This window comes from Melanerpes formicivorus, unplaced genomic scaffold (genome assembly GCF_026170545.1).
Source record: "Melanerpes formicivorus ecotype bairdi unplaced genomic scaffold, bMelFor1.0.p_v2 SCAF_12, whole genome shotgun sequence".
Taxonomy (NCBI): domain Eukaryota; kingdom Metazoa; phylum Chordata; class Aves; order Piciformes; family Picidae; genus Melanerpes; species Melanerpes formicivorus.
Genome location: NW_027142364.1, coordinates 2,097,421 through 2,124,917, shown reverse-complemented (window position 1 = coordinate 2,124,917; position 27,497 = coordinate 2,097,421). Strand labels below are relative to the sequence as shown.

Sequence of the window (27,497 nt, the reverse complement as noted above, 5' to 3'; positions counted from 1 at the left end):
CAGTCATTACTCCTCTCTGTGTCACTGAACCAAACCGAGCCTGTAGCCAATACACAGCAGAGAATTTATTGACTGACTCTGGAATTAGGCAATTCTGTTAATTGTCTTCATTTTCCAGGACTCTGTCATTCTTTTCCTGAACCATTAGGGGCACAGCTATCTGTGTGCCAGCAGGAGCTGCCTGGAAAAAAACAAGAAAACAAAAAAAAACACAACCAAAAAACCCCAGAAGAAGCTCAAATTGAACAGCAAATGAATCAAAGACAAGGACAGATACCTCTCAGAGATAATTGCATTCAGATATCCTGGGGAGCCCTCACAAATCCCTTTTCAGCTTCCCCAGCCCTTTTCCTTCATTGTGGTTTTGTTTTGAGGAATGGCTATTAGGCAAGGATACCACCATCAACAAGTTGAAAGGCTTTCCTCTTTCATGATTTACCTCCCCAGTGCTCTCAGCCAGACCAAATTCCCAAGCAAGAACATTTTGTTTAAATTATTGTCAAAATGTGTGGAGCGGCTTTGCCTTTCCCATCTTCAAAGTGCATTAAAGAATACTAGGACAGTGTAGGACTGGGACATAAAGAAGGAAACTGCCTGGCTTGTTTTTCATTGAGGGTGTGGTTTTTTCCTCTCCTTTGCAGCCTGGATGTTCATCCCTGAAGCTTTTTCCACACTGGACATGTGGTCTGAATTTGGACATACAAACACGGAGGGAGTCAGCAGTTGTGAGTCGTTGCCTACAGAGAGCCCCTAGACAAGAAGGTCACCCAGTATTTTTAATACAACAAACTCATGACACTGAGAGTACACATTATGTCTTATTTACATGTCACTTGTCCATACTTACTTGAAGTCTGTGGTATCACAAACACATTCAAAAGGATTTTATTTCTCCTTCTACCTCTCGTTGATCATGAAAGCAAAACAGTAACTCCCGTAAAGAGGATTTGTTATGTCTTTTAAGTGAGGTGATTCTAGCACAGCTGTGATCCTACAAAAATAAGAGTGCTAGAGTATAGTACACATTCTGAAGAAACCCCTGCTCTCTGGGGGTGTACAGTCCTCTGGCAGTTTGGGAATACCATCCAGGGTTTTCAGATTTGGCAAGCTGGAGAACACACTGAAAGCAAGACAAAAGGAAAGGAGAACTTGAGATAAATAATCTTGTGATGTGTTGAGAACAAAGCAGACACTGATAAAACACAAAGAGTGGATTTAAGCAGTATCACAGAATTAACCAACTTGGAAAAGACCTTTGAGATCATCAAGTCCAACCTATCACCCAATGCCATCTAATCAACTAAACCATAGCACTAAGTGCCTCATCCAGTCTCTTTTTAAACACTTCCAGGGACAGTGACTCCACCACCTCTCCAGGCATATCCAAAATAGGTTTGTACAGATGGAAACCTTGATTTGTCATTTGATGCAGGATTTATCTGATAAAGAGGCAATTAAAAATTCTCAGTTTTCACTCTGTTGCACAAGTTTTATATCCTAGACATAGTGAAGCACTGCAATTGTCTGCATTTTCAATAGAGCAGGATTAAACCAGCTGCCTAACGCAAAGGAGAGGCTACAATGTTAGCCCAGACTGAATGTCCTAGGCTGCTGAAAAGCAAAGATTCAGACTGCAAGAAGTGCAACTCATCTTTTATCTTTCTGTGATAAAGAAACTAGGCTCTCTGCAAAGCTTTTTGCACTGAAAAGAAGTCCCTGTTTCGTGGTCATGATGCCAAATTGAAATGAATGGCTCTACCTCCTAATGCACTGTGCCTTTTAAACAGCACATCAGCCTCAGTCATGAAGATGCTGTTTTATTCCTAAGAAGGGTTTGATGGAGCTGCAGCCCCCCACAAGCACTGCACAGGGTGTTAACCCACGTCCTATCATGTTTGCTCCTGTGCCTTTTGAGGTGAGCATGGACTCCAGTGCTCAACCTCAGTACCTAACTCAGGGCTTTATCTATGCTTGAGAATGATTCATTTTGCCTTCCAGCACTGGCAGTGAAAGCAAATCCAGAGTAATACCAACAGTTAATTGCCTTAAGAACTGGTGGGTTTCAAAACAGAAACATAATTAGTAATTGTTCAAAAGTGCTTTTCAGCTTTTGTTCTCCTGGAACTTCTGATATGCAAATAAAATGTGAAATCCAGCGTTTAGAATTTCCATTTTAACTTTCCCTTTGATATCTGCCTGCCTACTTTTAGAAAGCTTAAGCCTCACTGTTACACTGTCAAAGGGATGCCTACTAGACTGAAGGAAAAAACATACTGGAAACTCAGAAAGGTTTTCATGAAACACTTTCTTTGAAACTTCTCCTTTTCTTTTTTCCCCTCCCAGGGAGAGAGAACTTCTTAGACATGTGCTGTAAGGTTTGTCTCTAAAACATCAACTATGCCTTCTGTAGATGGCTGACATGACCCTGTGTATGTAGGGGGAAGGAACATGCTTCATTCCTCTTTCTGACCTCTGTGCAATTTTATTTCCTGGCAACAGGGTTTTGGACTAAAAGCAACTAGAGTAGAGCAGAATAAAGCTGCAAGTGTCAAAATATTCATGGGATAGAATAAATTATGTACCCTTGAATTCTCTACTCTGTCTCAAATCTGGGTTTTAATTTCCAGTCACCACTGCACTGCCCACAGCATGAGCCTGTGTGGAGTGGGGTGCTCAACCCAGTTCAACTTCCACAGCACTGCCACAGAGAGAAGAGAGAATCCAGCAAAATCAAATTAATGTAATTTACTTTCCTCTTGCTTTTGCTCCCATCTTTCAACACATCTTTCTGATTCCAGCTCTGACACATAATGCAATTTAGACTGCTTCCAGAATACACGAGGGATGCAATGAGACTGAGGAGAGTTTGAGTAATAGGTAGTTTCTATTAATAAAAGAGAATCTACTTTATCTGCCCTACTCACTGTCTCTAAACTCAATCCATGGACTTAGTTCAGTCCAGGAACTCCCAGTTATGTGCTCAGAAAGCCTCCTAGGTAGTTTTTGACTATTTTGTGGCTATTACTGGTCCACCAGCTCATATTCACAGAATCACAAAATGGTGGGGGTTGCAAGGGAAGTCTGAGGATCATCTACTCCATGGAGCATTTATCATAGAATCATAGAATTGGTTTGGTTGGGAAAGACCTTTAAGAGCATCAGGTCCAACCATTAACCCAGCACTGCCAAGTCATGAGTAAACCATGTCCCCCCAGCACCACATCTGCAAGGCTTTTAAATCCCTCCAGGGATGGAGACTCTACCACTTCCCTGGGCAGCCTGTTTCAGGGCTTGACAACCCTTTTTGGGGAAGCATTTTTCCTAACATCCAACCTAAGCCTCCCCTGGTTCCTCTTGTCTTAGCACTATTTATAATAGTTGAGACTGGGAAAAATGAAAAGTTTGCTCAGGAGAGCTTGTTGTATTTGAGATCCTACTCCTTTTGAACTCTCCTACAAACATTTATTTGTGTTGCTCAGCTTTGTTGCCCATGAGATGGTAAGACTTACAGTTGTCTGTATCTTTCTTGAAACTCACAGGGATTCCTCTTGAGTATAAGAGATTCGAGGGGAGTATGTCTGAAGTCTGATATTCCACTTAATGTCATAATGTTATTTTCAGCAAGTGATAAGTGCTGGATCTGAGGTATCTTTGGCAGCTGTTTGAAGGATGTAAAGTGGTTTTTATTGACATTTAGTTCTCTGCATCTGTAAAGCACAAAGTGTATGACATCACTGATGGCATCTGTAACAGTATATAACTGTAAGCCAACACAGGGATGACTCTTCATGGGTTGAAAGCATAGCTTCCAATGAAAGACAGAAGAATCTGATTCCTCAAAGGCTGCTTTCACACTAGTTTTACATTTGTGCTATTTTTACCTACCTATGGACTGCAAGATCAGATCCCTGCACTTTATACTCTCAGCTTTCTCTGTGTTGTACAATGCATACATCACTATTTCTGCTCTCAGTATTCCAACTTTCCATATACCTAGAGATATGACAACACAGTAGCAATCATAAAGCTGTTTGGGGTGGAAGAGACCTTTAAGATCATCAAGGCCAGCTGTTAACCCAGCACTGCCAGGTCACCAGTAGCTGGATTGCAAAAATACAGTTGTCATGGTCACACTTGGCCTCTCTGCTTGGGTTATATTCAGCACTTCTTCATAGGCATTCCTTCAGTTTTCAACAACTTTCCCCTTTAGCAAAAGTATCACTGAACTTTATGAGACTCATGAATTACCCACCAGGAATAAAGGGCACATCACTTGACCTCCTTACTAAGTATTTTCCACTTGAGAACTACATGAATTCGAAATAGCAACATACTGATGGATTCCAAATGTAACAGCCCCACAAGTATCACATTCTGCAGCTTCAAGAGCCTGCTCCAGCTATTACTTAGTAAATAATATTTATGATTTCTAGGGTACTGCATAAAACCAGAAACCAGACATTTTGTCTACCTTGGCAACCTTATGGCACTTAGGTCAGTCAAAGAATTGTCCACCAGCCAAAGCTTTTCCACCCGAATTAACCTTCGGAGAATCCTTTTGAAGTTTTCCACTTGGTAAAGATCACCCAGGTCCTGAAATGAAAGGTTCAGCTCCTGGGAAAGGAAAAATAAGAGAAATCACTCACTTTTCTTTGTTTGTTTGTTTTCTTGCTTTCTAATAGCTGTTTCATTAAATCTTCTCACTGTCAGAATTAGTTAAAAGGTGAAGCTGTTTCGTTATGCTGCTCTTAAATATTGGTGCTACCAGTTGCCAAATTCACCTTAGAGTCACAGCGATGCACTGCATAATCCCTCCACAGTAAAGAAGAAAGCAAGCATTTCTTGGGCATGGGAATCTACTTCCCAGCCTCTCCTTCCTCTTTGAGTGAGCTTGCCAGTGTGTGTGCTCTGGGCACATTATTATTTGCTTTATTTACTACTACAGTAACAAGAGTTAATAATAAAGTTTTACAGCACAGTTTTCCCAGTTCTCTTGCAGTTTCTTTTGCCACTTCTCCGTGTCAGTTACTTGTTTTCTCTCTTTCGCAGCATGTTCTTCTCCTCTGAAAAATAGCTCTTCTTTTGAAGGCCCTGCTCAGGGAAGAAAAAGAAAGAAGGGGAAAAAAAGATTTACAATAGTGCTTGTGATGTGGTACTGGCATTCAGTTACTTGCTGAAAGATTAGATGTACAGCTGAGAAGATAGCTGCAATGAAGAAATATATGTAACAGTAGAGGTGTGTAGGTTTCCAGGCTTCTAAGAAGTAAATTAATGTGAAGATTTTTTTCCCCCCTACCATTTCTGGGCCCATAATTCAAGTAGCAATCTAAGGTTGTGATGATTTGGTACATGGTTAGTAAGTGACATTCCTTCTCCAGCATAGCATAAAAGCTTTTCATAGTTAAGCACAAGCATTTGAGGTCTGAAATACTGCTTCTGTATTTTTTTCTTTCACATGTTAAGTATTTGTATAATAGTTGTGTACTTATCATTTAATTGTCCTGAGAAAGAGATGTGTTTGTAACTTCCACTTCAGTGACAACAACTGCAACTGGGATCAACAGCCATACTCAAAGCCTCATTCATACTAAGAATGGCATAAGCTTAAGACTTAAAGAATTAGTATCTATTGAAATATGGGACAGCAATGTGCCCTGGTGGTCAAGAAGGCCAATGGGATCCTGGGGTGTATTAAGAAGAGTGTGTCCAGCAGATCGAGGGAGGTTCTCCTCCCCCTCTACTCTGCCCTGGTGAGACCTCATCTTGAGTACTGCCTTCAGTTTGGGGCTCCCCAGTTCAAGAGGGACAGGGATCTGCTGGAGAGGGTCCAGCAGAGGGCTACGAGGATGATTAGGGACTGAGTACTGCCTGGTGAGGAGAGGCTGAGGGACCTGGAGCTTTTTATTCTGGAAAAGAGGGGATTTAATAAATTTAATAAATGTTTATAAATATCTGAGGGCTGGATGTGTCAGGAGGGAGGGGACAGGCTCTGTTCACTTGCTTCTTGTGACAGAACAAGGAGCAATGGATGTAAGCTGCAGCACAGGACGATCCCCCTCAACACAAGGGGGAAATTCTTTATTGTAAGGATCAAAGACCACTGGAACAGGCTCCCCAGAGGGGTTCTCTGGAGACTTTCAAGGCCCATCTGGATGCATTCCTGTATGATCTGAGCTAAATTGTATGGTCCTGCTCTGGCAGGGGGGTTGGACTTGATGATCTCTTTGGGTCCCTTCCAACCCCTGACATCCTGTGATCCTGTGAGACGATTAGAGCTATGGACATCCTCAGATTCCTAAGCAAGGACAGGGTGGAACTTTTCCACTCTTTAGACCACAACATGCAAAAAGTGGACTTTAAAAATCTACCTTTCATTCTCTATTCTTCAGTGTGCCTATAGATTGCAATTGGGCCAATTCAGTCTTAAACTGCAATGTATGTGCTGGTGTTTGCAGAACTTGATTTGACTCCTGGCTTCTTTGGCATAGGGACACTGCATTCTGAACAGTAGTTACATGTTAATGAACTTTAGAGAGAAGTAATTGACACAAATTAATGCTGAAACATTTCAATTTTGGTTTCACATTTTCAAAATCATAAAGATTTTATTTTTCCCCCCAGGGATTAATAAAAGTCACCATGTAAAATGTGGGGTGAAACCCTGCACCTTTTCAACAGTGGCAAACTGCATGATTTTTGGCTCATAACATTTAAGGAGCTACTGTTTGTGTAAATGGAATCAAGGCTTAAATGTGACCATGTCTTGGTGATCTTCACCTTCTCTCACTCGGGGACAACGAAGTTGACTTCCTCGAACATCATGTTCTTCTAGGTCACACCAGCTGAGATACTTGAAGGAATCAGAAGGAAGCTTAAAATAAGCAAAATAAAGATAGAAAAGAATCAGTTAAGGTTTTTCAGTTTCTGGCTCTGTATTTTCTCATCTTTCTGGCCTTATTACAGTAGAAATAATATTCACACATGTTTACAGTGCCTTCTGTCTTAAAACCATCTGGTGAATAGCAATATGATGTATGGAAGTGAGGATACAATGTGCATGGATGTTGCACACATAAGCACATTTCTGGATGAGCCTGCTGAATGTAGCCAAGTCATTAAATCTACATACAGAAACCCTGCTCCTGCAGTTCAGAATGGGAAGGTTTTGCCCATTTTGCTTTCCCACTAAAGCGATTTCCAGGGCATCAGTCTCCCAGGAGGGAGCAAGGAACAAAGCCTCTAACTCTGTGTGTACTGTGTGGTGTAGGTGTGATTTGTGTCATGCCCAGCAGGCAGAGCATCATGATTGCCTGCAGCGAGGGAACTTCTTAGTGCAGTGCAGCTTGGCATTTGCTTGAACTTCCAGCATTTCTGTCAGTGGGAATCATGATGGAGGAGGTAGGGGGGAGGAGAGATGGAGCATGCACCTCTGAATCATCTCCTCCAGTTACAGCCACATCCAGAAACTGGGGAATGCTGTGGGAATTCACGGTTTAGGTGTAGTTTACCACAGTCCGTTCCAGTTTAATTCCACAAATTGCTTGAAGTACTGCAGAGAGATCTCCTCACAGAACATCATTATTGCACCTTTCATAGCCCTCCTGGTTATGACATTTTACAGTAAATTTACACAGCCTCTTCAGGACTTACTCTATACTTGCCCACTGCATCCAGTTCTGAGCATAGTGCTCAAAAGGCTGAGTCAAATCCCTTGCTTCTGCTGACTCCGAATCATATAATCTTATTTATAATCTGACCTAGCTTTAGAAGATAAAAGGAGGCAAAACATAACCAGCTTCAAAGCTGAGGAAGAGATTTCTGCTTCACATACTCCTTGTGACTGTCTCTCTTTAAACCTGCAATCCAAACACTTACTGGGGAAGGTAGCGCAGGATCACAGCTCAGCCTGATGATTCCTTCGTTGTGTGATAAAGCTGGTGGAGTAGAAAGTGTATCATTTTGGATGGAGCAGCAGGAGGAATAGAACCTACAGGATTTTTGATTGCTTGTAGTCAGACCTGAGGAACTAGAGAAGAGATATTGAGCCAGTGATTTATTTTGTTCAAAGAAATGAAAACTATTTGATAATAACAGAGAGTAGAGAGGGGTAGGATTTACCACCAGACAGCAGCCACATGATCCTGAGGTCAAACCATAGGTAATGCCCTCTGGTCTTGAAGGGACCTCTTACCTAACTACCTTTTATTTAGATGCATGAGGCTTCCACAGACATGTCCAAACATGAGAGAGAGGAACTTAGTGGCAGTTTGTTAGAAAAACTCAGCCTTGGAGAAAATAAGAAGCGAACAGGACCCTTTTCTATCCCTGCTTTGATGGATCCAGGTGGCATGAAAAGAGATCCCACTTCCCTATTATTTTAATCCCTTGAGTTTTAGTAGAATATCAAGGCTCTAGAGAGGAGTTGAGCTTAGTCTTGAAGTCCTGTGCTTCTGTGCTCTGCTAGTTCACTGCCTAACAACACTTTCAAAAGTACTTTTTTTGTACCCCAAGTGATGCAATTTCTCCAATTGTGCTCAGAGAGATTGAATAATGTGCAGAATGGCAGCTGCAATTTAGAAATTTACCATGGAATGCCTTAAAAAAATCATTTTAATTTGGTAAGTGTGTGCATACAGCACTATAATTTGACTTCTACTGTACGAGCCCAGTGAGAGCTCGCTGGAACGTATCAGCTGTCAGTAAGCACCATTAAAACAATTATAGTCAGGAGCAGAAGTGGAAAATAAAAATGCAGCTTTAAAATGCTTCAGTGAGGATGATAATGGAAGTTTCATATTGAGTGTAACAGACAAGCTAAGCAGAACTTCAGTTTAAACTTGTGATTACAGATTATTGGCAAATAATCATGAAGAGACATAGAGTGTTGACCTTACCGAGGCTGTTTTGCCTTCTCTAAACATCAGCAAACCCCAGCATTACATCTTTCCTAAAAGTGCACACAGACTGAACAGTACTGACACATGGAACTACCCCTCCCTTCATGCTTTATGGTTGGGTTTTTATTTAATGGGATCAGATCAGCCACAATAAAGCACAGGTGACTGAAAAGGAAGCTGAGCAAGCTCAGCATTTCTGAAAATAACAGCTATTTACTTGGGCATTTTCAGATGTCATCTTGAGGCAAACAGCTCATTTTTGTCTGTGTGTGCTGCTAGAGATCAGCAGGCATTCACACAACCACCCTGTGAAAAGAGCATTTACATTTGGTTAATATTTAAAGAAAAGAAAAAGAAGGGGGGGAAAAAAAGGGAAAAAGAAGCAACAAAAAACCCCTGCTGGGACCTCTTGCTTAGCTCTCTTGTTTTGCTTCTGCTTCCTTAGGTGTTAAACGAGGTCATACCAGAGAAATATGTAGAAATTATTTTGTATTTAAGAAAAAGATCTGTTATTCTTCTCAGGTTTGGAAGTGATTTGTTAGGATGTATTCAAACCACTATTTATAACTGCAATACTTTCCAAAACCTGCCTTGCTCTCAGCTAGATATTGCCTCCTCTGCTGAGACATGAATATACACTCCCAGTCCCTTGAAATGTGGGATAAAACATTTTAGCCGAACCACTTCACATGATATCTATTCTGATCTTTTGGCAGAAACCCACTCACAAAATTCTGTATCTGTGATGGAAAAGAAAACATCAAATTCCAGGATCAATATGTGATAGATAAGACTTCTCCAGTCAGGTGGGTAGTGAGATTTTTTTATTGGAAAGAGTGACAGGAGGAAGCATTTTTCATCTCAAAACTGCTTGAGTTTAATAAGCACCAGCTGGGCCCTAACATGTCACAAAAGATTTTTCTGAAGGAGCAAGTGCAACACTGCTTTTCTCTCCCTTGCTTTGTTTTCCTTACTATTTTGCTGCAAAAAACTGATGCAAAAGAAATGGCAATGAATGAGGCAGGATGCAATTCCAAGCAATTACAGATCACACAATACATGAAAGTAACAAAATTTTCTGCCTTGATTGCGAAGCCCTTCGGCTGGATATGAATCTCCAATGACACCTCTGGGAGCAGCACACTAGATTATGTCAAGCATTATGGGGAAAAAAATTAGATTCATGATGTCTGTCCAGGCTGAGTCATTTCCTCTCACTTTGCCTGCAGTGAGAAATTGGTGGTTATCATAAATCATAGACCTAAATTCTTATGAGAAAAGAATTAATTTCACTAATGGAAACCCTCTGAGGCAATAGCATTCTTCCCTCCATTCTCTTGCTTCTTGGGGCAGAGGGGTATCTCTGAAGTCTTTTAAGCAGAGGTATTTGACTATATTTTAAGAACCCTATAAAAGAGGACTGGAAAGGAAAATTAAAATAGTAAGGGGAAAAAAAATCTTGTGTGTGACTGACTTCTAATTTCTGAGGCTGGCCCTAGTTGTTCACATCAGGGCCACAGCTCTGCTGCTGATATCAAATCCCTGTACAGAATGCCCAAGTCAGGCATTGCAATGTGCAGCCCAGGGAGGTGGTAGAGTCACCAACCCTGGATGTGTTTCAAGGTGGTTTGGATGTGGAGCTTGGGGCTATGGTTTAGGGGTCAGCCTTGTAGAGTAGGGTTCTGGGTTGGACTTGGTGATCCCGAGGGTCTTTTCCAATCTGACTGTTTCTGTGATTCTATATTAAACATCTACAAGCTCCATCAGCATCAAGCATGATTCCTCCCACCTAGCTGGAGTTGCCAGCCTACAAAGCCAGGCTTAGAAAAATTTCTTGGTGCATTTTACAGCTAATAGAGACAAGTGACTGTGACCAGGTATCCACTGCCTCAGCCCAGCCTCAATGACTATTGTTTTTATTTGAAGTGTCCCACAGACCACAGTCTACATGAGCCCACATGAGAAGCCCACAGGTTTTCACAGATTCACAGATTGCATCAGGTTGGAAGGGACCCTCAAAGGTCGTCTTGTCCAACCCCTCGACCCCCACAGTGCACAGGGACACCTCCAACTAGATCAGGCTGCCTAGGGCCACATCAAGTCTGATCTTCAATGGCTGCAGGGACATGTCTCAAGGTCATTTCCCTGAGAGTGGGCTCAGCTTCAGGACATCTGATGAGGAGTATCCTACTTTAAGTGCATAAAGGGTGCTTTGAAACAGCAAGACTTCTGTGTAAAAAAGCTCAGGGAAATCATTCTGTTCCATGCAGCACCACTGACATATATAAAATAGCCATTTCATCTAAGTAATTAAGGAAATCACACAGAGCAAGTTGAAATCTAGAGTGCTGCACATGAGCATGGGCTGTGGGGATAAGCAAAAGCACTCATGACTAACTTAATGTATTTTCTGCATTTTCCTCAGTGGAAGTCCCTGTGGGCAACAAAGCGACTGAAATATTTTGTAAACTAGGAGGAAGGAGAAAGGAGCAGCTACTGCATTTGTCAAAACATGATTTATGAGATATCAGGCCATATCTTGGAAAATCACACACTCCTATAGAGCTCACTGAGAAAAGTCACACTCTATCAAGATGTCAGTGTCAGTCATGTGTCCGCAACACAGGTCTGCTTCTCCTCCTGCTGACATCTTGGCAACGTTTTCATAGGCAACAAACTGCTGTACATTTCCTAACTGCAGTGCAAGTGCATTTGAGTCCAGCTGGCTTTGAGGGCAAAATATATTAAAAACCCATGAAATACTCTGAAGAGCTATAGCTGAGCTACTTCTGAAACTAGACCAGTGAGAGAGATTCTGAGGGGAAAACATTCCTCTTGTGTATTATTGTAGATATTTGGCCATTAAGAGAAGAATGCCAGTCAACAGAGTCCTTTCTCCTCATGTAACCAGCAGCCTCCATAAACAAACACCTGAGACTCTACAGCACAGAGTGAGCTTTGCCTCACAGAAAATGGCAAATGGAAAGCTCAGTGGAAGAAGAATAAAGAAGTTTATAAGCAAACTCTTGTAATTGGAACTTTAAAGGCTTTTGTCCCAGTGTTTTGAGCAGTTTGGGGGTCTGGTCTAGCTTGCAGCAGTTTTATCCCCAGCTACTTTTCATGAATCAGCAGCCTTGAGCAGTTTGAGCCTTCAGTGAACCATGGCTGCCTTCCCCGTGGATCTGAAATGCCCTTGAGAAAAGTTTTGGGAACAAATAATTGGGCTATTTATACAACTTCTTCACATATTCAGTGCCAGAACTCCTGGAGTGCTCACTATAACTTCACATTCCACCAACTCACAGAATATATGTGATGGGAAGGCCCATGTTCATATGTGGTTGCTCTCAGAGCTTCACATCCCATCAAATGACAGAATATATATGATGGGAAGGCCCGTGTTCATATGTGGTTGCTCTCAGAGCTTCACATCCCATCAAATCACAGAATATATATGATGGGAAGGCCCATGTTCATATGTGGTTGCTCTCAGAGCTTCACATCCCATCAAATCACAGAATATATATGATGGGAAGGCCCGTGTTCATATGTGGTTGCTCTCAGAGCTTCACATCCCATCAAATCACAGAATATATATGATGGGAAAGCTCATGCTCATGTGTGGCTGCTCTCAGAGTTTCACATCCCATCAATTCACTGATCATACATGATAGGAAGGCCCGTGCTCATGTGTGGTTGCTCTCAGAGCTTCACATCCCATCAATTTACAGAACATATATGATAGGAAGGCCCATGTTCATGTGTGGTAGGTCTCAGTGGAAGCCTGAGTATGTAACACTAAAGTGCTCTGAGTTCTTTCAGTCCTGCTACTATGGAAGTGAAAATCATGGACCATTCTGAAGCAAACAAACCTAATAAATTTTATGATCATCATCAAAAAAAACCCCAAAAAAACAACCAAAACCAACCCAAACCAAAGGGCTATAAATACACTAAGGAAAGGGCTATAAATGCTCCCAAAGCAACAAGTTCTTCTGTCTAGGTCAGAGCTGTCAATTTTGCACAGGCTCTATGAGATCTGGTTATGGATCTGTCCGAAGCACTTGCACAAATAGCTGTTTGCGCTACAAACACTCAGTTATTTAACGCTGCCTCAGTCAATTGCACATGCCAAAGCTGATCAGCATAAGCGAACTGCAGGATTAACTTACAAAGGCAATTTGTATAGGTATTTAAAAGAGACTGAACTCAGAATTCAGCCTGTGCCCTGCTCAAAGTGCACACAATTTACTGCTGTGCAGCAGCTGTTGCTTGTATGCAAACAGTGATTGTGAGAACACTCTGAACTTAGAATAGTAGAGGGCTAGGACATAGTGCTTCCATGCTCTATTACTTTTCAATTACTTTTTTATAGGAGCTTTATGAGACATTATGCAACATTTTGAAGTGGTTCTTTTGAGCATAATTTAGTGACAAACACACCTGTAAGTTATGGTTACAGTGCATCCTTGCTGTTAGCTCTATCATCAATTATCTTGTTTTATGCACCATAAACTTGCCCCCCAAAAAGACATGATTAACATAATTAGGTCTTAGCTCCACAATTATACATTCCTAGCACATTAACTAACACTCCCTGCAGCTCTTCCTGGATCTAATTCACAACAGTACAAATTCCACATCTCTATCAATGTGCCTTTCATACATTACTACAACACAGTACACATTTTTTTTCTTGAGACACCTTTTGTCTTTCAGTAATCAGCCAATGACACCAAGAATGAAAAAAAAAACCCAGAACAACCAAAACCCCTCCCTTTTTCTTCCTGTTTTCACTGCATAACAATCTGCATCAGCAACACAGGATGGCACATTTTAAAAAGACACTCAATCCTGTAACACTATCTTTCTTGTCAGAGCATGTCAAGCCAGCTGTGCAATGACTAGAGTGACTTCTCTTCTTTCACCCTCCTACCTTTCAGACATGTCTTGCTCTTGCATAAAATCCTCACATCTTGCATAAGGCTATTTGTCTACAGTCAAAGCTTATCTTCCCATCTTTGCCCCTGCATAGAGAGGTAGCTCTACACCCTCTGGAGAGAGGTAACCTGCCCAGATCCTGGCTGGGGCTGTATGGATCCACTGTCTCCAAGGAAACACTGTCACCTCGCAACGCAGTCATGTTAGGAGCTATTGTTACCAATCTCTTAAGCACACCAAACAAATTCCTGTGCTGATCTACCTGGTATCGATGGACCTTCCTTCCAGAAGGTGGCTAAAGACAGGTTGGTGATACCTGTAGTAAGATACATGATCATCCAGATGTGTTCTCTGGTGTGCTCACTCCAGCAATTACATTTTTCTGAATTTCTTTCACGCTTTTGCCCACTTGAAGTTTGTCTTTTCTTTGATTAAAAGATCTCCTACTTCATTAAGGGCTGCTAAATGCTTCATTAATCTACCCAAAACATTGGATGGAAAGAAAGTAGATAAAGAGTCTTTCAATAATGTTCATTAAATTCTTCATGGGTATCTCTTGGAATCATGGAATGATCAGGGTTGGAAGGGACCTCTGGAGATCACTGAGTCAAATCTCCCTGCCAAAGGATCATCTAGAGAAGGTCACACAGGAACACACACAAACTGCTTTTGAAAGTCTCTAGAGACAGAGACTGCACAGCCTCTCTGGGCAGCCTGGTCCAATGCTCTGGGACCCTCACAGTAGTTTTTCGTCATGTTGAGGTGGAACTTCCTGGTTTCCAGTTTGTGTCCACTGTTCTGTGATTTGGTGGGATGTGAAGCTCTGAGGCCTTTTAATCATCTGTTTCTTTCTGAGAGCAACCACACAGGAGCATGGGCACCACCGAAATGAGTCTGGCCACATCTTATTGACACCCACCCTTCAGAAATATATAAATATCAACAAGATGCCCTCTTGTTCACTTTGTTGAATGTCCTTGCCTCATTTGAATGTGCTCAGCCATTTAATAAATGATCTCCCAGGCTTCCTTCTTTGAGTTTGTGTCTGAGAATGAAAACAAGAGACTCTCCACTTGGTGAGAACTGACAGGTCATTTTTGTGTCTGCTTTTATATAATATTTTTCTTAAATCATTAATGTCATGGGTTCTGAGAAGAAGTCTAATGAAACTCCTAATTTCAAAAGGTGTTTGGAGAGACTGAGGGAGCTGGGGTTGCTTAGCCTGAAGAGGAGGCTCAGGGGACACCTTCTTGCTCTCTACAACTACCTGAAGGGAGGTTGTAGACAGGTGGGGGTTGGTCTCTTCTCCCAGGCAAGCAGCACCAGAACAAGAGGACACAGTCTCAAGCTGCACCAGGGGAGGTTTAGGCTGGAGGTTAGGAAGAAATTCTACACAGAGAGAGCAATTTGCCATTGGAATGGGCTGCCTGGGGAGGTGGTGGAGTCACCATCATTGGAGGTGTTTAGGAGGAGACTTGATAGGGTGCTAAGTTGCATGGTTTATTTGATTAGCTGGGTTGGATAATAGGTTGGATGCAATGATCGTGAAGGTCTCTTCCAACCTGGTCTGGTCTATTCTATTCTATTCTATTCTATTCTATTCTATTCTATTCTATTCTATTCTACAATGTTCTTTTGTTTCACCCAAAGTGCTGACACTGGCAGTGTGGCACAGGTGGAATTGCAGCAGCCCAATACTGTTACGGGCATCAGAGAGTCCCTGCTGAAGTTTACAGATGGCTTTTAAACTCCACCAGGAGTTAGGGGAAGTAAGTTTCAGTGCTATGCTGTGTAAGGTTATAATACAGCATTCAATCATGCCCTATTGATCTGCATCTCCCACATCACAGCCACAGTTCCTTCTTCACCTGAGCTCCTTGGCTCCATACTGAGAGAGGGGATAAATAGATTAAGATCGATATGGAAAAAAGTGCACAGTAAACCCCTCTGCCCAGGGACATTCAATTGGAAATATCATATAGTCACAAAGCTCTCTGGTTCAGACTTCCTACCTTTCAATTTCTTCACAGAAAAATTATTCCCTCTTCTCCTTTTCCTTCAGAATTCTCTTTTCTTTGTGGTTGTTATAAAGGCTGATCATTGTAAATTCTCTCTGTATAGAGAGAGATGTGCTTTCCTCAACAGTGACTGAAGTCTCCAAAATATTCTCTCAGGGATTCTGCTGGCAAACTTCCCTGTGCCAGTGGAGTATATCAGCATGATGTTTATCAGAAGATTTCAGCTCCTATGCAAAGGTACTTTGTGGTTCCAAATGTTGAGCTGTCAGATTGTTATCTGAAATGTAACTGTCATTCCACATAGGTTTCACTAAAAGTTTAGGTGGTATGAACTGAGGTTATTAAAGGGTGGGGACAGGACAAGGTTTAAGAGTTGAGTCAGGTCACTTGAGCTGATCTTTTCTCTGTCTGCTAAGAAAAAATTAAGAAAAAAAAGGTTTTGGGCTCCCCAATTCAAGAGTGACAGGGATCTGCTAGGGAGAGCCCAAGGGAGAGCCACCAGGATGCTTAGGGGACTTGAGCAGCTTCCCTATGAGGAGAGACTGAGAGTCCTGGGGCTGTTTAGTCTGGAGAAGACTGAGGGGGGATCTGGTCAATGTCTATAAATATCTGAGGGGTGGGGGGCAAGTGGATGGGGCCAAGCTTTTTTTTGGTGGTGTGCAGTAATAAGACAAGCAACAATTGGTACGAATTGAACACAGAAGGTTTCTGCTCAACATGAGGAGAAACTTCTTTACAGTGAGGGTGACAGAGCCCTGGAGCAGGCTGCCCAGAGAGGTTGTGGAGTCTCCTTCTCTGGAGACTTTCAAAACCCACCTGGATGCATTCCTGTGCAGACTACCCTGGGTGATCCTGCTTTTGGCAGGGGGGCTGGACTCGATGATCTCTGGAGGTCCCTTCCAACCTCTAACATTCTGTGATATCTAAATTAAACAAGACTGTATATTGGGGCCGTTCTACTTAGTATTTTTCCTCTCTGTGTCAAATGAAAGGCATCAGCCCACATCACAGCCTAATGGGCTTCAGATCTCCCATGGCAAATGCATTCCTCATAAAGCACATGAAAAATTAGCTCTGTGCTATTCCAGTGGAATGACATATTTAAGATGGTGTCAGCCTTTCCATCATAAACACTATTTTTCAGATCTTTACAACCTGCCCATAAAACTGGGCTTCTGCCAAGAAACTCAGCAGTGTGGCCCAGCCCAGCAAGAAGGAAATAATTTTTTCCCTCTTTGCCCAATTTTGATCAGCAGTTTTTGTCTTTGAAATGTTTTGAGCAGGGCAAATACAGGGTGGGCACTGGTCTCAACCATGTGTCTCTCCCATCTACATTGGACTGGTTGAATACATCCCTATATGTTCTACAGGTACAAGAAATATGTTTGAAGTGGGGAGAATATGCCTCAACCTGAGATCTGATTAATGATGGAAATAATTATGTTTGCTATAGGACTCAAAATCCCTCTGATTGGGACCCTGAGAAACTTGATCTAGTTAAAGATGTCCCTGCTCACTGCAGGGGGGTTGGACAAGATGACCTTTGAGGATCCTTTCCAGCCAGATTCGTTCTATGATTCTATGATTGTTTTGGGCACCATAAAAAGCCAGTGAAATAGTTTGCTCCAGAGAGTTTGAAGTCCAATAGAACAGAGCAGACAAAGAGTAGGAGAAAGGAAATATTATTCTTCCTCTTTTCTGTAGAAATAATTGAAAGGAACCATGAAATCCTGGCGCTGTGGTAGTCAACAGCAAAACTTCTGTTAATGTAGATGGGGTCAGCATTCATATAGGATTCCCAGGGACCAACTTCATCAAGATCAGACTAGATGAACAACCTGACACTAAAGTCTCTGAATTTAAAGGCTGAGGCTTACTGATCTGACATGATGTTAATCATTGTTAAAGAATGTTAAAAGACACTTCTCTACCACAACTTTTTTTTTACTGATCCAGGGATACAGCAACTTGTAAAACTTCATTTGTTGACTTAAGCTTTTGTTCTTTATGACCCTTACTTAGTGTTATCTTGATTCTGGTTGGCGACATCAAACCATAAGGTGGTGCCACCAGTAAAATCAGATCTAAAAACTTGACAACATTATAGCCACAGCAGTTGCTATAACATAAAAGTTAATATACATCAAATATATATATATATATATATAAAAGTTAATTTCTAAATTGATCTTACCTGGTTTGACTATATCCAGGAATCCATAGCATTCGTGTTGGATGAGTCAGTTAGAGAGGGAGAATTTCTTTGACTGTCTCATTAGCACAATCTGCATGGATACTCATAGAAAAGGAAGACTAATTATCAAATGCATATATTCCCATGTGAGCTCCAGCAGGTAAGCAGGCACACTTGCATAAACTAGCTGATTATTTTGCTGAGTCACCTAGGCAACAGATTTCTCTATTCCTGCCCACTCAGGACTCCAGTAAACTATTTGACTCCCAGTGGTAGGACTTGGAGAGCATGCACAGGGAAAAGCCAAGTACAGGAGAATAAAGCCTTGCATAGAAGCTGAGCAGAGTTAGTGAAACATTTCATCAGGGTTACCAGACAAAACTGAATCAACAACTAGCTGCATAAATAATTGAAGTGAAAAGTATATGTCTGGTTTTCTAAGGTGTTATAAAGCCATGAATTCCAAGAGGGCTGAAGAGGCCGTAACCAAGCAACAAGTACTGCAACTTGGTTCTCTCTTCTGGAAAAACAATGGGCTTGCAAGTCATGATGACAATATCTGGCACTGAAGATTGAGTCTTTCCATTGATTTTTATGGTGTTTGGATCAAGCCATACAAAGCTGTGTTTATGGAATGAAGAGTGGCATTTTTATTTGGTCTAGGAAAGATGTATTTCAGTATCGAATCTGACTTGTCTAATAAAATGTAGGTCAACAGTTCATGGATGAAGTAGACTTTTTCTGACAGCAAAGAACAATCACATATAAGTAATGCTTTGAGAATTTCTTTCTCAGAAGTTTCTTTTCATAAGGATAATGGACATAACTTGCCTTTTCTTGCACTTGGCAATTTGCACATGGACGGAGGAGGAAACAAAATTGTATCCCAAGTGAAGTCAGTGGCATGCAGCACTCCAGCTGATTGATGTGCAGGAATGATTTCTCCCATTATATCTCCCTCACTGTCTTGAGATGCATTTCCCTAAAACATGGCTTTTGATTTTGAACAAAATTATTACATCCCTAATCCACAGAAGCACATAAGCTTATGCTTAACCTTTTGGCCCTTAGAAGTAATGCCACTGAATTCAGCTGGAGCAGAGCTGAACTTGTGTGTACAGATAGAAAAAAAACCCCAAATGCTATCTGCCAGATTTCTCACAAGAGACTGAACTGAACATTTTTTCACAGAGGTCATGGTATAGAGCTCATTGAAATTGATAGGCAAACTACCATCCATTTTAATGAGCTTTCTGCCAGTCTTCACTTCTCCAAATGCCATTTCTGTCTAATTCTCAAAGTTTGAAACTTCTTATCCACAGCTGCCAAAACAAACAAGCTCAGACATTTGATGAAGCCACCCAGAGATGAAAAACTCTGATATGAGGCCAGGCTCATTTGCCTCATCCACATCTTTATTATGAGTCTCATGTTTCATCTTTTCACATGTTAATTGTCAAGAATTCCTGGAGGAATACAACATTCATTAAGTGCTTCCTAATTTATTGAAGGTAAGTTTCAGCAGGTAATTTTAATCACACGAAAATCATTCTAAATTCATTTTGATAAACAATTTCCTGTGGCTGTCTTGTGACCTTCCTTATATACTGTGTGATCTGAAGCAGTATTTCTGGTTCTCCTCCTAACTTTTATCATTGCAGATGCCACCATGTTTCCATAAATTGTATTCATTTCTGTAACTGCTGCCAACTGTTAAAGAGTTAACTTATCCTGGTTTTTGGGTGGTTGGTTTGTTTTTGTGGGGTTTTTTTGTTTGTTTGGGGGGGTTGGGGTTTGTTGTTGGTTGTTTTTTTTTGTGTGTGTGGAGAATTGTATTGGAAAAAAACATGTTTCACTTCATCCATCAAAACCCTGACTTCCTGAAACTAAGACCTTGCAAATATGGCAATACTTAGGAGCTCTTAGAACACTCCTTTAATAAACTCCATTTACAAAGTTGTCATGTGTTAGATATTTAAGATAAATAAGCCAAATCTCTTTAAGTATGGAATGGGAAAACTACAAACTACTCCTAATACATCTGACTCATTCAGTCTGCCATTATCAATAGCAGCACTTCTCAGTTGTTGTTTTTTATAGGGAGCAGCCTTTCCTTTTGCCTGAAATATTTTGCACCTTCCCCTCTCTTTCTCCCCAGTATCTTCCTGCCTCACATATATCTGCTTCATTCATACACTGCAGTATGTTCAGTTGTGTGCAGACACACACACAAAATGCCAAAGTCCACCTGCAGAGCAAACCCCTTTTACATGCATGTGTCCAGATAGGTATTTGTACACACAGGGTGTGTTTGTACACACAGGTCATGTTTGTACACACAGGTGTGTGTCTCTGTGTGTGCACGTTTATACACGTGTGCGTACACATATGGAACTGGTGTGCAAAGTCAGGCAGGGGAATAGAGCCTAAGTGCTCTTACAGAGATGAAAATTGCATTGAATTTCAGTACAAATGTGCCTTAAAACATGGTTTGAGTTGGAAGGGACCTTGAAGATCCATCTAGTTCAAACAAGCCTGCCATGGGCAGGGACACCTTCCACTAGAGCAGGTTGCTCAAGGCCTTATTCAGCCTTGCCCTGAACTCCTCCAGGGTGGGGGCATTTACAACTTCCCAGGGCAATCTGCTCCAGTGCCCCACCACCCTCACTTGCCTTTTTATTATCTAGTCTAAATCTACCCTCCTCAAGCTTCAATCCACTCCCTCTCACCCTATCACTACAAGCCCTTGTAAAAAATCCCTTCCCAGCTCTTCTGTAGCCCACTCAGGTCTTGGAAGCCTGCTCCAACATCTCCCTGGAGCCTTCTCTTCTCCAGGCTGAACAGATACAGCTCCCTCTGCCTGTCTCCTTAGGGGAGGTACCTCAGCCCTCTGATCATCTTTGTAGCTATCCTATAGACCTGCTCCAGCAATTTGATGTCCTTGTTATGCTGGGGGCACCAGAACTGGACACAGTATTCCAGGTGGGGAGCTACATGGAACTAATGTGCAAGGACAAGCAGGAGAACAGAGTCTAAGTATTCTTAGATGAAAATTGCATTGAATTTCAGTGAGAATGTGCTTTAAAACATATCTGCTCTCTTCCAAGGATTTCTCTATTCTTCCTTTTGTTTCAATGATCCAACATGCTTTACTGAACTACATTTCTGATCGACATTACTCCATTGCTGGGCCAAGAAGGTAGAAACTACCCAGCTCTACATATGCTAAGAAAAGGAGTGAAAGAGCAGGAAATCTTCCAAAAGCAATACAACTGAAGGATGAACATCCTTTGTTGTTTAAAATTCAGAGACACCTGCCCCATTGCAAGCAAAGAGGGAACTGACAACAGTGAATGTTACAGAATTGACATCTCTGATTCTTTTTTACCCCTATTCTTTCCCCAAGTCCTACTGCCAAAGAAAAAGTGTAGTTCAAATGAATGTCCTGTTATTCACTGTCTACAGTGATAATAAATATATTCTCTGGCTGAAAACACAAAGCAGGGCCTCCTGTGACCATGGGGAGGAGGGAAACATTATGAGAAGGACCATCTTATTTTATGGAAGGTGTTGTGTTCATGCAGCTTTCATCAGAAAATCCAAATAATTTGCTCCCATTTGCTTTTCAGTTTGAAAAAGTGGCAGCCTGGTGTTGCTAGAGAGGAGAAACAGCCTCTTTTCTCTCTAGTGCTTTTTTTCACAGGAAGGAGACAGACACACTGTAGCTGTCCACAATTCCTGCATTTCAAGTTAGAAACCAGCATGTCCTGCCAAAAGAAATTAAATAGAATGAAAATGTGTTTCTGGTCAAAGTCAGAGACTGCGTTCACTGTATCACGGCATAGGTGTCCTGGGGGCTACATGATGTTCTCCTTCCAGCAGTACTGGGGCTATTTAAGCATTCTTGGGACTGATCTTCCAGTGTTTTTTTCTCTCAGGTAAGTATTTGTACCTGTTGCTGAGCAGCTGTGAGTGCTACCCTCAGCAAACAGGGATCTCTCACTAAAAGGTTTCTTGCATTCACAGGGCACAGATAACAAGTATCTGTTTTAATCAGCTCCACTGAGTTCAGCAGAGGAGGCATTCTTGACCCATATATATTCAAAAGACACACAAGACTTTAAAGTATCTCCAGCTGGATGATACATCTTCCCCTTACTCTACACAACATTGTCTTTCCATCAAGTTCTGGTGCTATAGGACACCAAATCTGTTGGCAGGACTTCCCAGAGCATGTGTTTGTAATCACTGATAAGAGGAGAGTACCATCAATATGCATTAGGCTGTCCTGCCAGCTGATTAGTTTCAATCAGGCTGCAGTAAAGGCAATCCACTGGCCAGAAACAGAATTACTTCATCCAGTGCCCCTCTCTGCTTTAGCTCTTTTCATCCAAAATCTCCTCTGTAGACAAATCAATGTATTTTCAAAGGTTCATTTCCCCCTCTCTTATATTTTAGCTTTACCAGAAATGAGGTGATAGAAGCAGCAGCTTCTAAGGGAAAAAATAGAAAATAAATAGAAAAAAAAGAAAAAGAGAAAAAAAGAAATAGAAAAAAAAATAGAAAAAAATAAATAGGAAAAAAAAAAAAAAAGAAGAGAAAAAAAAGAGAAAAAATAAGAAGGTGAAAAAAGAGAAAAAAGAAAAAGAAAAAGGAGAAAAATGAAAAAGAAAGAGGAAAAAAAAAAAAAGAAGAAAAAGAAAAATAAAAAGAACAAGAGGGAAAAAAAAAAAAAGAAAAAGGAAAAAGAAGAAGGAGAAAAGGTAAAAGAAAAAATTATTAAACCCCACACTGGTCAGATCCATCCTGATCTTTGAACTTCAAAGAGACCAAGCCCACTACTGGCCGAGAAGGGTTTAATGAATGTGCTATTAAACTACTTTATGTCATTATACTCCCCACTCACAGACCTGCTAGGTTATTGAGTTAATCTCAGGTTGGAACAGGGGAGGTTTAAGTTGGGTATTAGAAGAAACTTTTTCAATGAAATGGTTCTCAAACACTGCAACAGGCTGCCCTGGGAGGTGGCTGAAGAGACGTGATGCTCAGGGACATGGTTTAGCACCAGACTTCGTAAAGGTAGGTAATGATTGGACTCAATGATCTTAAGGGTCTCTTCCAACCTAAACAATTCTATGATACATAAACTATACCAATCTTTCAGCTACTCCACTTGGTCTTGCTCTGCCAGCTCCATGCTGTATTCCAGCAGTTGGGAAATAAGAAGTTTCTTTTTTCCTTGACTTACACTGAGGGAAGAAGGGGACCCTGTCTTCAGCAGGAAACATTATACGCTGCTGTTGCTTCCTCAGGCAAACAAAACTCATTAAAAAGCTAAGTGAGCAGGTGTAATTCTCTTGATTAAGGTAGTTTAGTATTTCTGCTGCTACTTGTACTTCAATATCTTCTTTCAGACTTCATAGTTTGTGCAGTTGAACTGTGAAAGATTAGCAGCTGAGCTTCAGTAGTATTCCTCCTCATTTTGCATGCTTCCTTTGCTGTTTTGCAGAGTTCCTGAATGCAAAATGAAGCTGCAAGAGTGTGTTTGCTCCACAGCTAGCAAGGCATGAAGTACTTCTTTCTACAGCTGTAAGGGTACAGCCAGAATATTCATAACAGCGTCACAGGAGATGTGATTCAGTGTGTGTGACATTTAGCATGCTATTGTGTGACACCAGATGATTAATGCTCACAGCAAAACACAGGCTGGTTTAAATAAACAAAATTAAATATATTTTTTTTATGATTATAGAAATCATGTGTTGCATCTCTGAGGGAACATCAGCTGCTGCTCCCACACATGCTTCAGATTTGTTGGCTTGTTTTTAAACGCTTTGATGGTTCACTGGATTTTCTTACCACATAAATTCCTGGGCAATTTGGTCCAATAAGGAGAGTCAGTGATTTGGACAGCAGCTTGGGACAGTGGGTAGCTACCCCTCAGTCTCCCCCTCATTTCATGATCAGCAATATCGTCCCAATTTTCAGCCTTAGAAAGGCACCACAAAGTCTAAAAGGGCAAGGGCCTTAACCCAGTGCAGGTTTCTTCCTTCCCTGCCATGAGGGCATTGAACCAACTGTACTTGTTGGTCATGCAGCTTGAGGGTTGCTTTTTCTTTTCAGTGATATTCTCTATGGAATGAGTCACTTGGGCTGCAGTCAAATGGATGGACAAGAGACCAGTTCAGTCTGAGCTCAGTTTGCACCCTAGCAGTGCTCCATCTGCACACCAGAATAAAACCATATGATTCAACGCACCATCCCTCTGCATCTTTCCCTCCATGGGAAGGAAATGCAGATGCCACTTAGTGATTATGGCACAGGAGCTGAGAGGAAGACAGAATGAGCAGCAGTCTCTGAGCAGAGGAAAAGCCACCATCTCTCTTTGGATCTCAGATCTTAACTACCAAGCCAGTAAAATGGCACTTTCCTAGACAAGAGTCTTACATACAGAAGTTTACATACATACAAAATTAACCAGGCTGGAAAAGACCTTTGAGATCATCAAGTCCAACCTAACACCCAACACCATCTAATCAATTTAACTATGGCACTAAGTGCCTCATCCAGTCTCTTTTTAAACACCTCCAGTGATGGTGACTCCACCACTTCCCTGGGCAGCACATTCTAATGGCCAATTACTCTCTTTGTGAAGAATTTCTTCCTAACATCCAACCTAGACCTCCCCTGGCACAGCTTGAGACTGTGTCCTCTTGTTCTGTCACAGGCTGTCTGGGAGAAGAGACCAACTCCTACCTGGCTACAACCTTCAGGTAGTTGCAGATGGCAATAAGGTCTCCCCTGAGTCTCCTCTTCTGCAGGCTAAGCAACCTCAACTCCCTCAGCCTCTCCTCATATGGGTGTGCTCCAAACCCCTCACCACCTTTGTTGTCCTTCTCTGGACATGTTCCAGCAACTCAATGTCTTTCTTAAACTGTCTTGCTCCATGGGAAGCAAGATTGTAAATTGCAAGGCTCCAGGTGAGTTCTTTAGGCAAGTTCTTTACTATGAGGGTAGTAGAACACTGGAACAGGTAGCTCAGGAAGGTGGTGAAGGCCCCGTCCCTGGAGACATTCAAGGCCAGGTTTGATAGGGCTCTGAGCAACCTGATGTAGTTGAACATGTGCTTGTTTACTGCAGTGGAGTTGGACTAGAGGAGTTTTAAAGGTCCTTTACAATGCAATGCCTTCTATGATTCTGTAAGTTCTGAGATTGAGAACAGCAGTAAAAACTGATTTTATCCTGTTCTACCAACTGTGTTGGAGAAAAGTGAGCCCTGACTGCTGGGTCTGTGCAGGAGTGCTACAGCAGCACTGCAGCCCGGTCATAGACTCCCCTCAGTTGATTAGGAGACTGTTTCTTCTATACGTCTCTGCTGAAAGTGAGCACACCTGTAAAATTAATAATCTTCAAGTTCCAGTAAAGGAAAAATAATAAAGAAAAGAACAAAATTTTGTACAGAAACTCTGAAAAACCAGTAGGGCTTTACAGCACTGAAGAGAGACAAAGGTAAAAGATGTTTTCCACTTGAAAACCTTTGTCTGAGGAGTCGTCAGGGTGCATTTCCTGGGGAAACAGCAAAGACTTCGATCTGCCTTTTCCATGAGTGCTGCTCAGATTATCAAGCTTAGAATGAAGGGTAGAAAATGGGCTGCCAGATGGTTAATGGCCCTTCTGAAAAATAGCCTTCTCTGGTGCTTTTAGGAAGCCTCTTGTCATGGAACTCTCATAGTATAATCTCGATGTTCTTGTTGTTGTTAGAAGAAAGCATATTTTAAGCTGGTGATATCAAGGCTAAGAGAGTCTAAATTGTCTTCAAGATACTTGTTATTGTACTGTCAATACATCTACTAACAAATTGCTGTATCTAGAAAATACATGCAAAGTAACACAGAGACAGCACATAAGGGAATGAGCTCTGCCAGCTGCTCAAATGGAAGTCATAGCTCCTCTTCAGGGCTCTCTGTGTTGACAGTGGCTGGTGAGCTTTGCCACTGCCCATGGCACTACATACCAATACCCCTTTTATTTCCCCAGGAACCTCTGCCTTTATCTGTCTACATGTATTTAGCATGTGAATTTTCCATGCAATGGTTGTAAGCAGCGGAAGATGCTCCCAAGAGTTTCAAGAAGCCTGAATTAATCTCTTTTAAGGACCTAAAGACAGGAAGCTAGCCAAGCTCCCTTAACAGTTGCTGGGAAAGGAAGAGGGGCAAATAAGCTTTTTATTCCATTATAGGCATTCTGCCCCAAGGAAAAGTACTCCAGCCTCTGAACCAGAAGGCTCAGAGTGGCTTTATTAGTTTGTACTGCATTGTCTCATGCTTTTACACAAAGACACTTGGGCTAGAATTTGCTTGCCTCTTAAAACAGTATAATAGTATTTGTGATTCTCATGTTTTATGGGAGTGTACTAGAGCTTTATAAATCTTGCATGCTTATAGGCATGGCCTTTGTTGGTAGAAACATGGTGATCAGAAGTCCATTTCATATTTTCAGATAAGTGACCTGAAGTAATTTTTGAAAACATGCAAAAATTCAGTTCTTACTCTCACAGGAATGTCAGTTCCCACTTGGTTCTTTGCACTCACATATCAAGGTATGGCCTGAAGGAAATGTGCACCTGGTCCCAAAGTGAAACTCATGAAAATCTCTATCTTTACTGGACTATAAATGGATTTAGAAGAGGCTCTAAATTACTCCAATTAACTTCAGCTCTTTCTGATGATGCTCTTTGCAATGGGTGTATCAGACACTGTGTAGTTGGTTATGGAATTAGATATTCCCTAACTTCTGCTCAGAGCTAACTGCATTTTCTCCCTTAGGGTGGCTTATGCCTACCTTGTAATTATCACAGTGAAGAGGAAGAACTGATAAAATCATCAGTGTTTAAGTGTTTGATATAAAGGAAGCTCTTTTACTCATGGTTCTAAGCTCTCTATCCCACATGTTAGAACACAAAATGCCAGTCATCAGAGATCACCTGCTCAGAACACTTTGTTCTAGAGATGTGTATATACATTAAACTGGGAACAACACTGATCAATGAATTAAAAGTATTCAAGGTTAGCCTGTTCAGCTTGCACTGGAGCAGTAAGACTAGCTCTGAAATAATGTGACAACTCATAACTAATTTCTGTTCAAAAGAGAGGAAGTGAAATTTTAAGCTGGAGCATGTTGTCTCCAACTCTCTTTTTGTTTCAGACCAAGAAGAAAATTCTGTACAGGAAAAACCACTGGAAAAATATGTAAACCAAGCAGTAGCAACAGTAGAATTGGCCTCTTTTACCTCTCTGTGGGTTTCCCTGAGGGCTTTAATAGCAGCACAGCCAATGAAGACATATCCTTGGTTCAGAGCTGGCAGAATTTTATATGGTCCTGCTCCTGAAAAACAACAGACTGTCACCACACACTGGTAGTTCCAAGCTGCAGCCTGACCCAAGGTGA

The 27,497-nt window shown here is 41.5% G+C and overlaps 1 protein-coding gene across 4 annotated transcripts; it reads right to left on the bottom strand.

The window, feature by feature from the left end:
* Positions 1 to 129: 129 nt before the first annotated feature.
* LOC137444684 (leucine-rich repeat-containing protein 46-like) lies at positions 130 to 27,429 on the bottom strand. Of its 4 annotated transcripts, XM_068145705.1 has the most exons (8): positions 18,051 to 18,138; positions 9,115 to 9,203; positions 7,876 to 8,026; positions 6,778 to 6,871; positions 4,973 to 5,091; positions 4,472 to 4,614; positions 3,510 to 3,707; positions 130 to 1,120 (listed from the first exon to the last, which is right to left on the bottom strand). In XM_068145705.1, the coding sequence occupies exons 2-8, from the start codon at positions 9,120 to 9,122 to the stop codon at positions 1,009 to 1,011; spliced, it is 825 nt and encodes a 274-aa protein (XP_068001806.1). In that variant the 5' UTR covers positions 9,123 to 9,203; positions 18,051 to 18,138; the 3' UTR covers positions 130 to 1,008. The 4 variants fall into 4 exon arrangements, with proteins under 4 accessions (XP_068001806.1, XP_068001803.1, XP_068001804.1 ...); XM_068145702.1 differs by lacking the exons at positions 9,115 to 9,203; positions 18,051 to 18,138 and adding an exon at positions 27,340 to 27,429; XM_068145703.1 differs by lacking the exon at positions 9,115 to 9,203 and having other exon boundaries at positions 18,051 to 18,134.
* Positions 27,430 to 27,497: the final 68 nt, after the last annotated feature.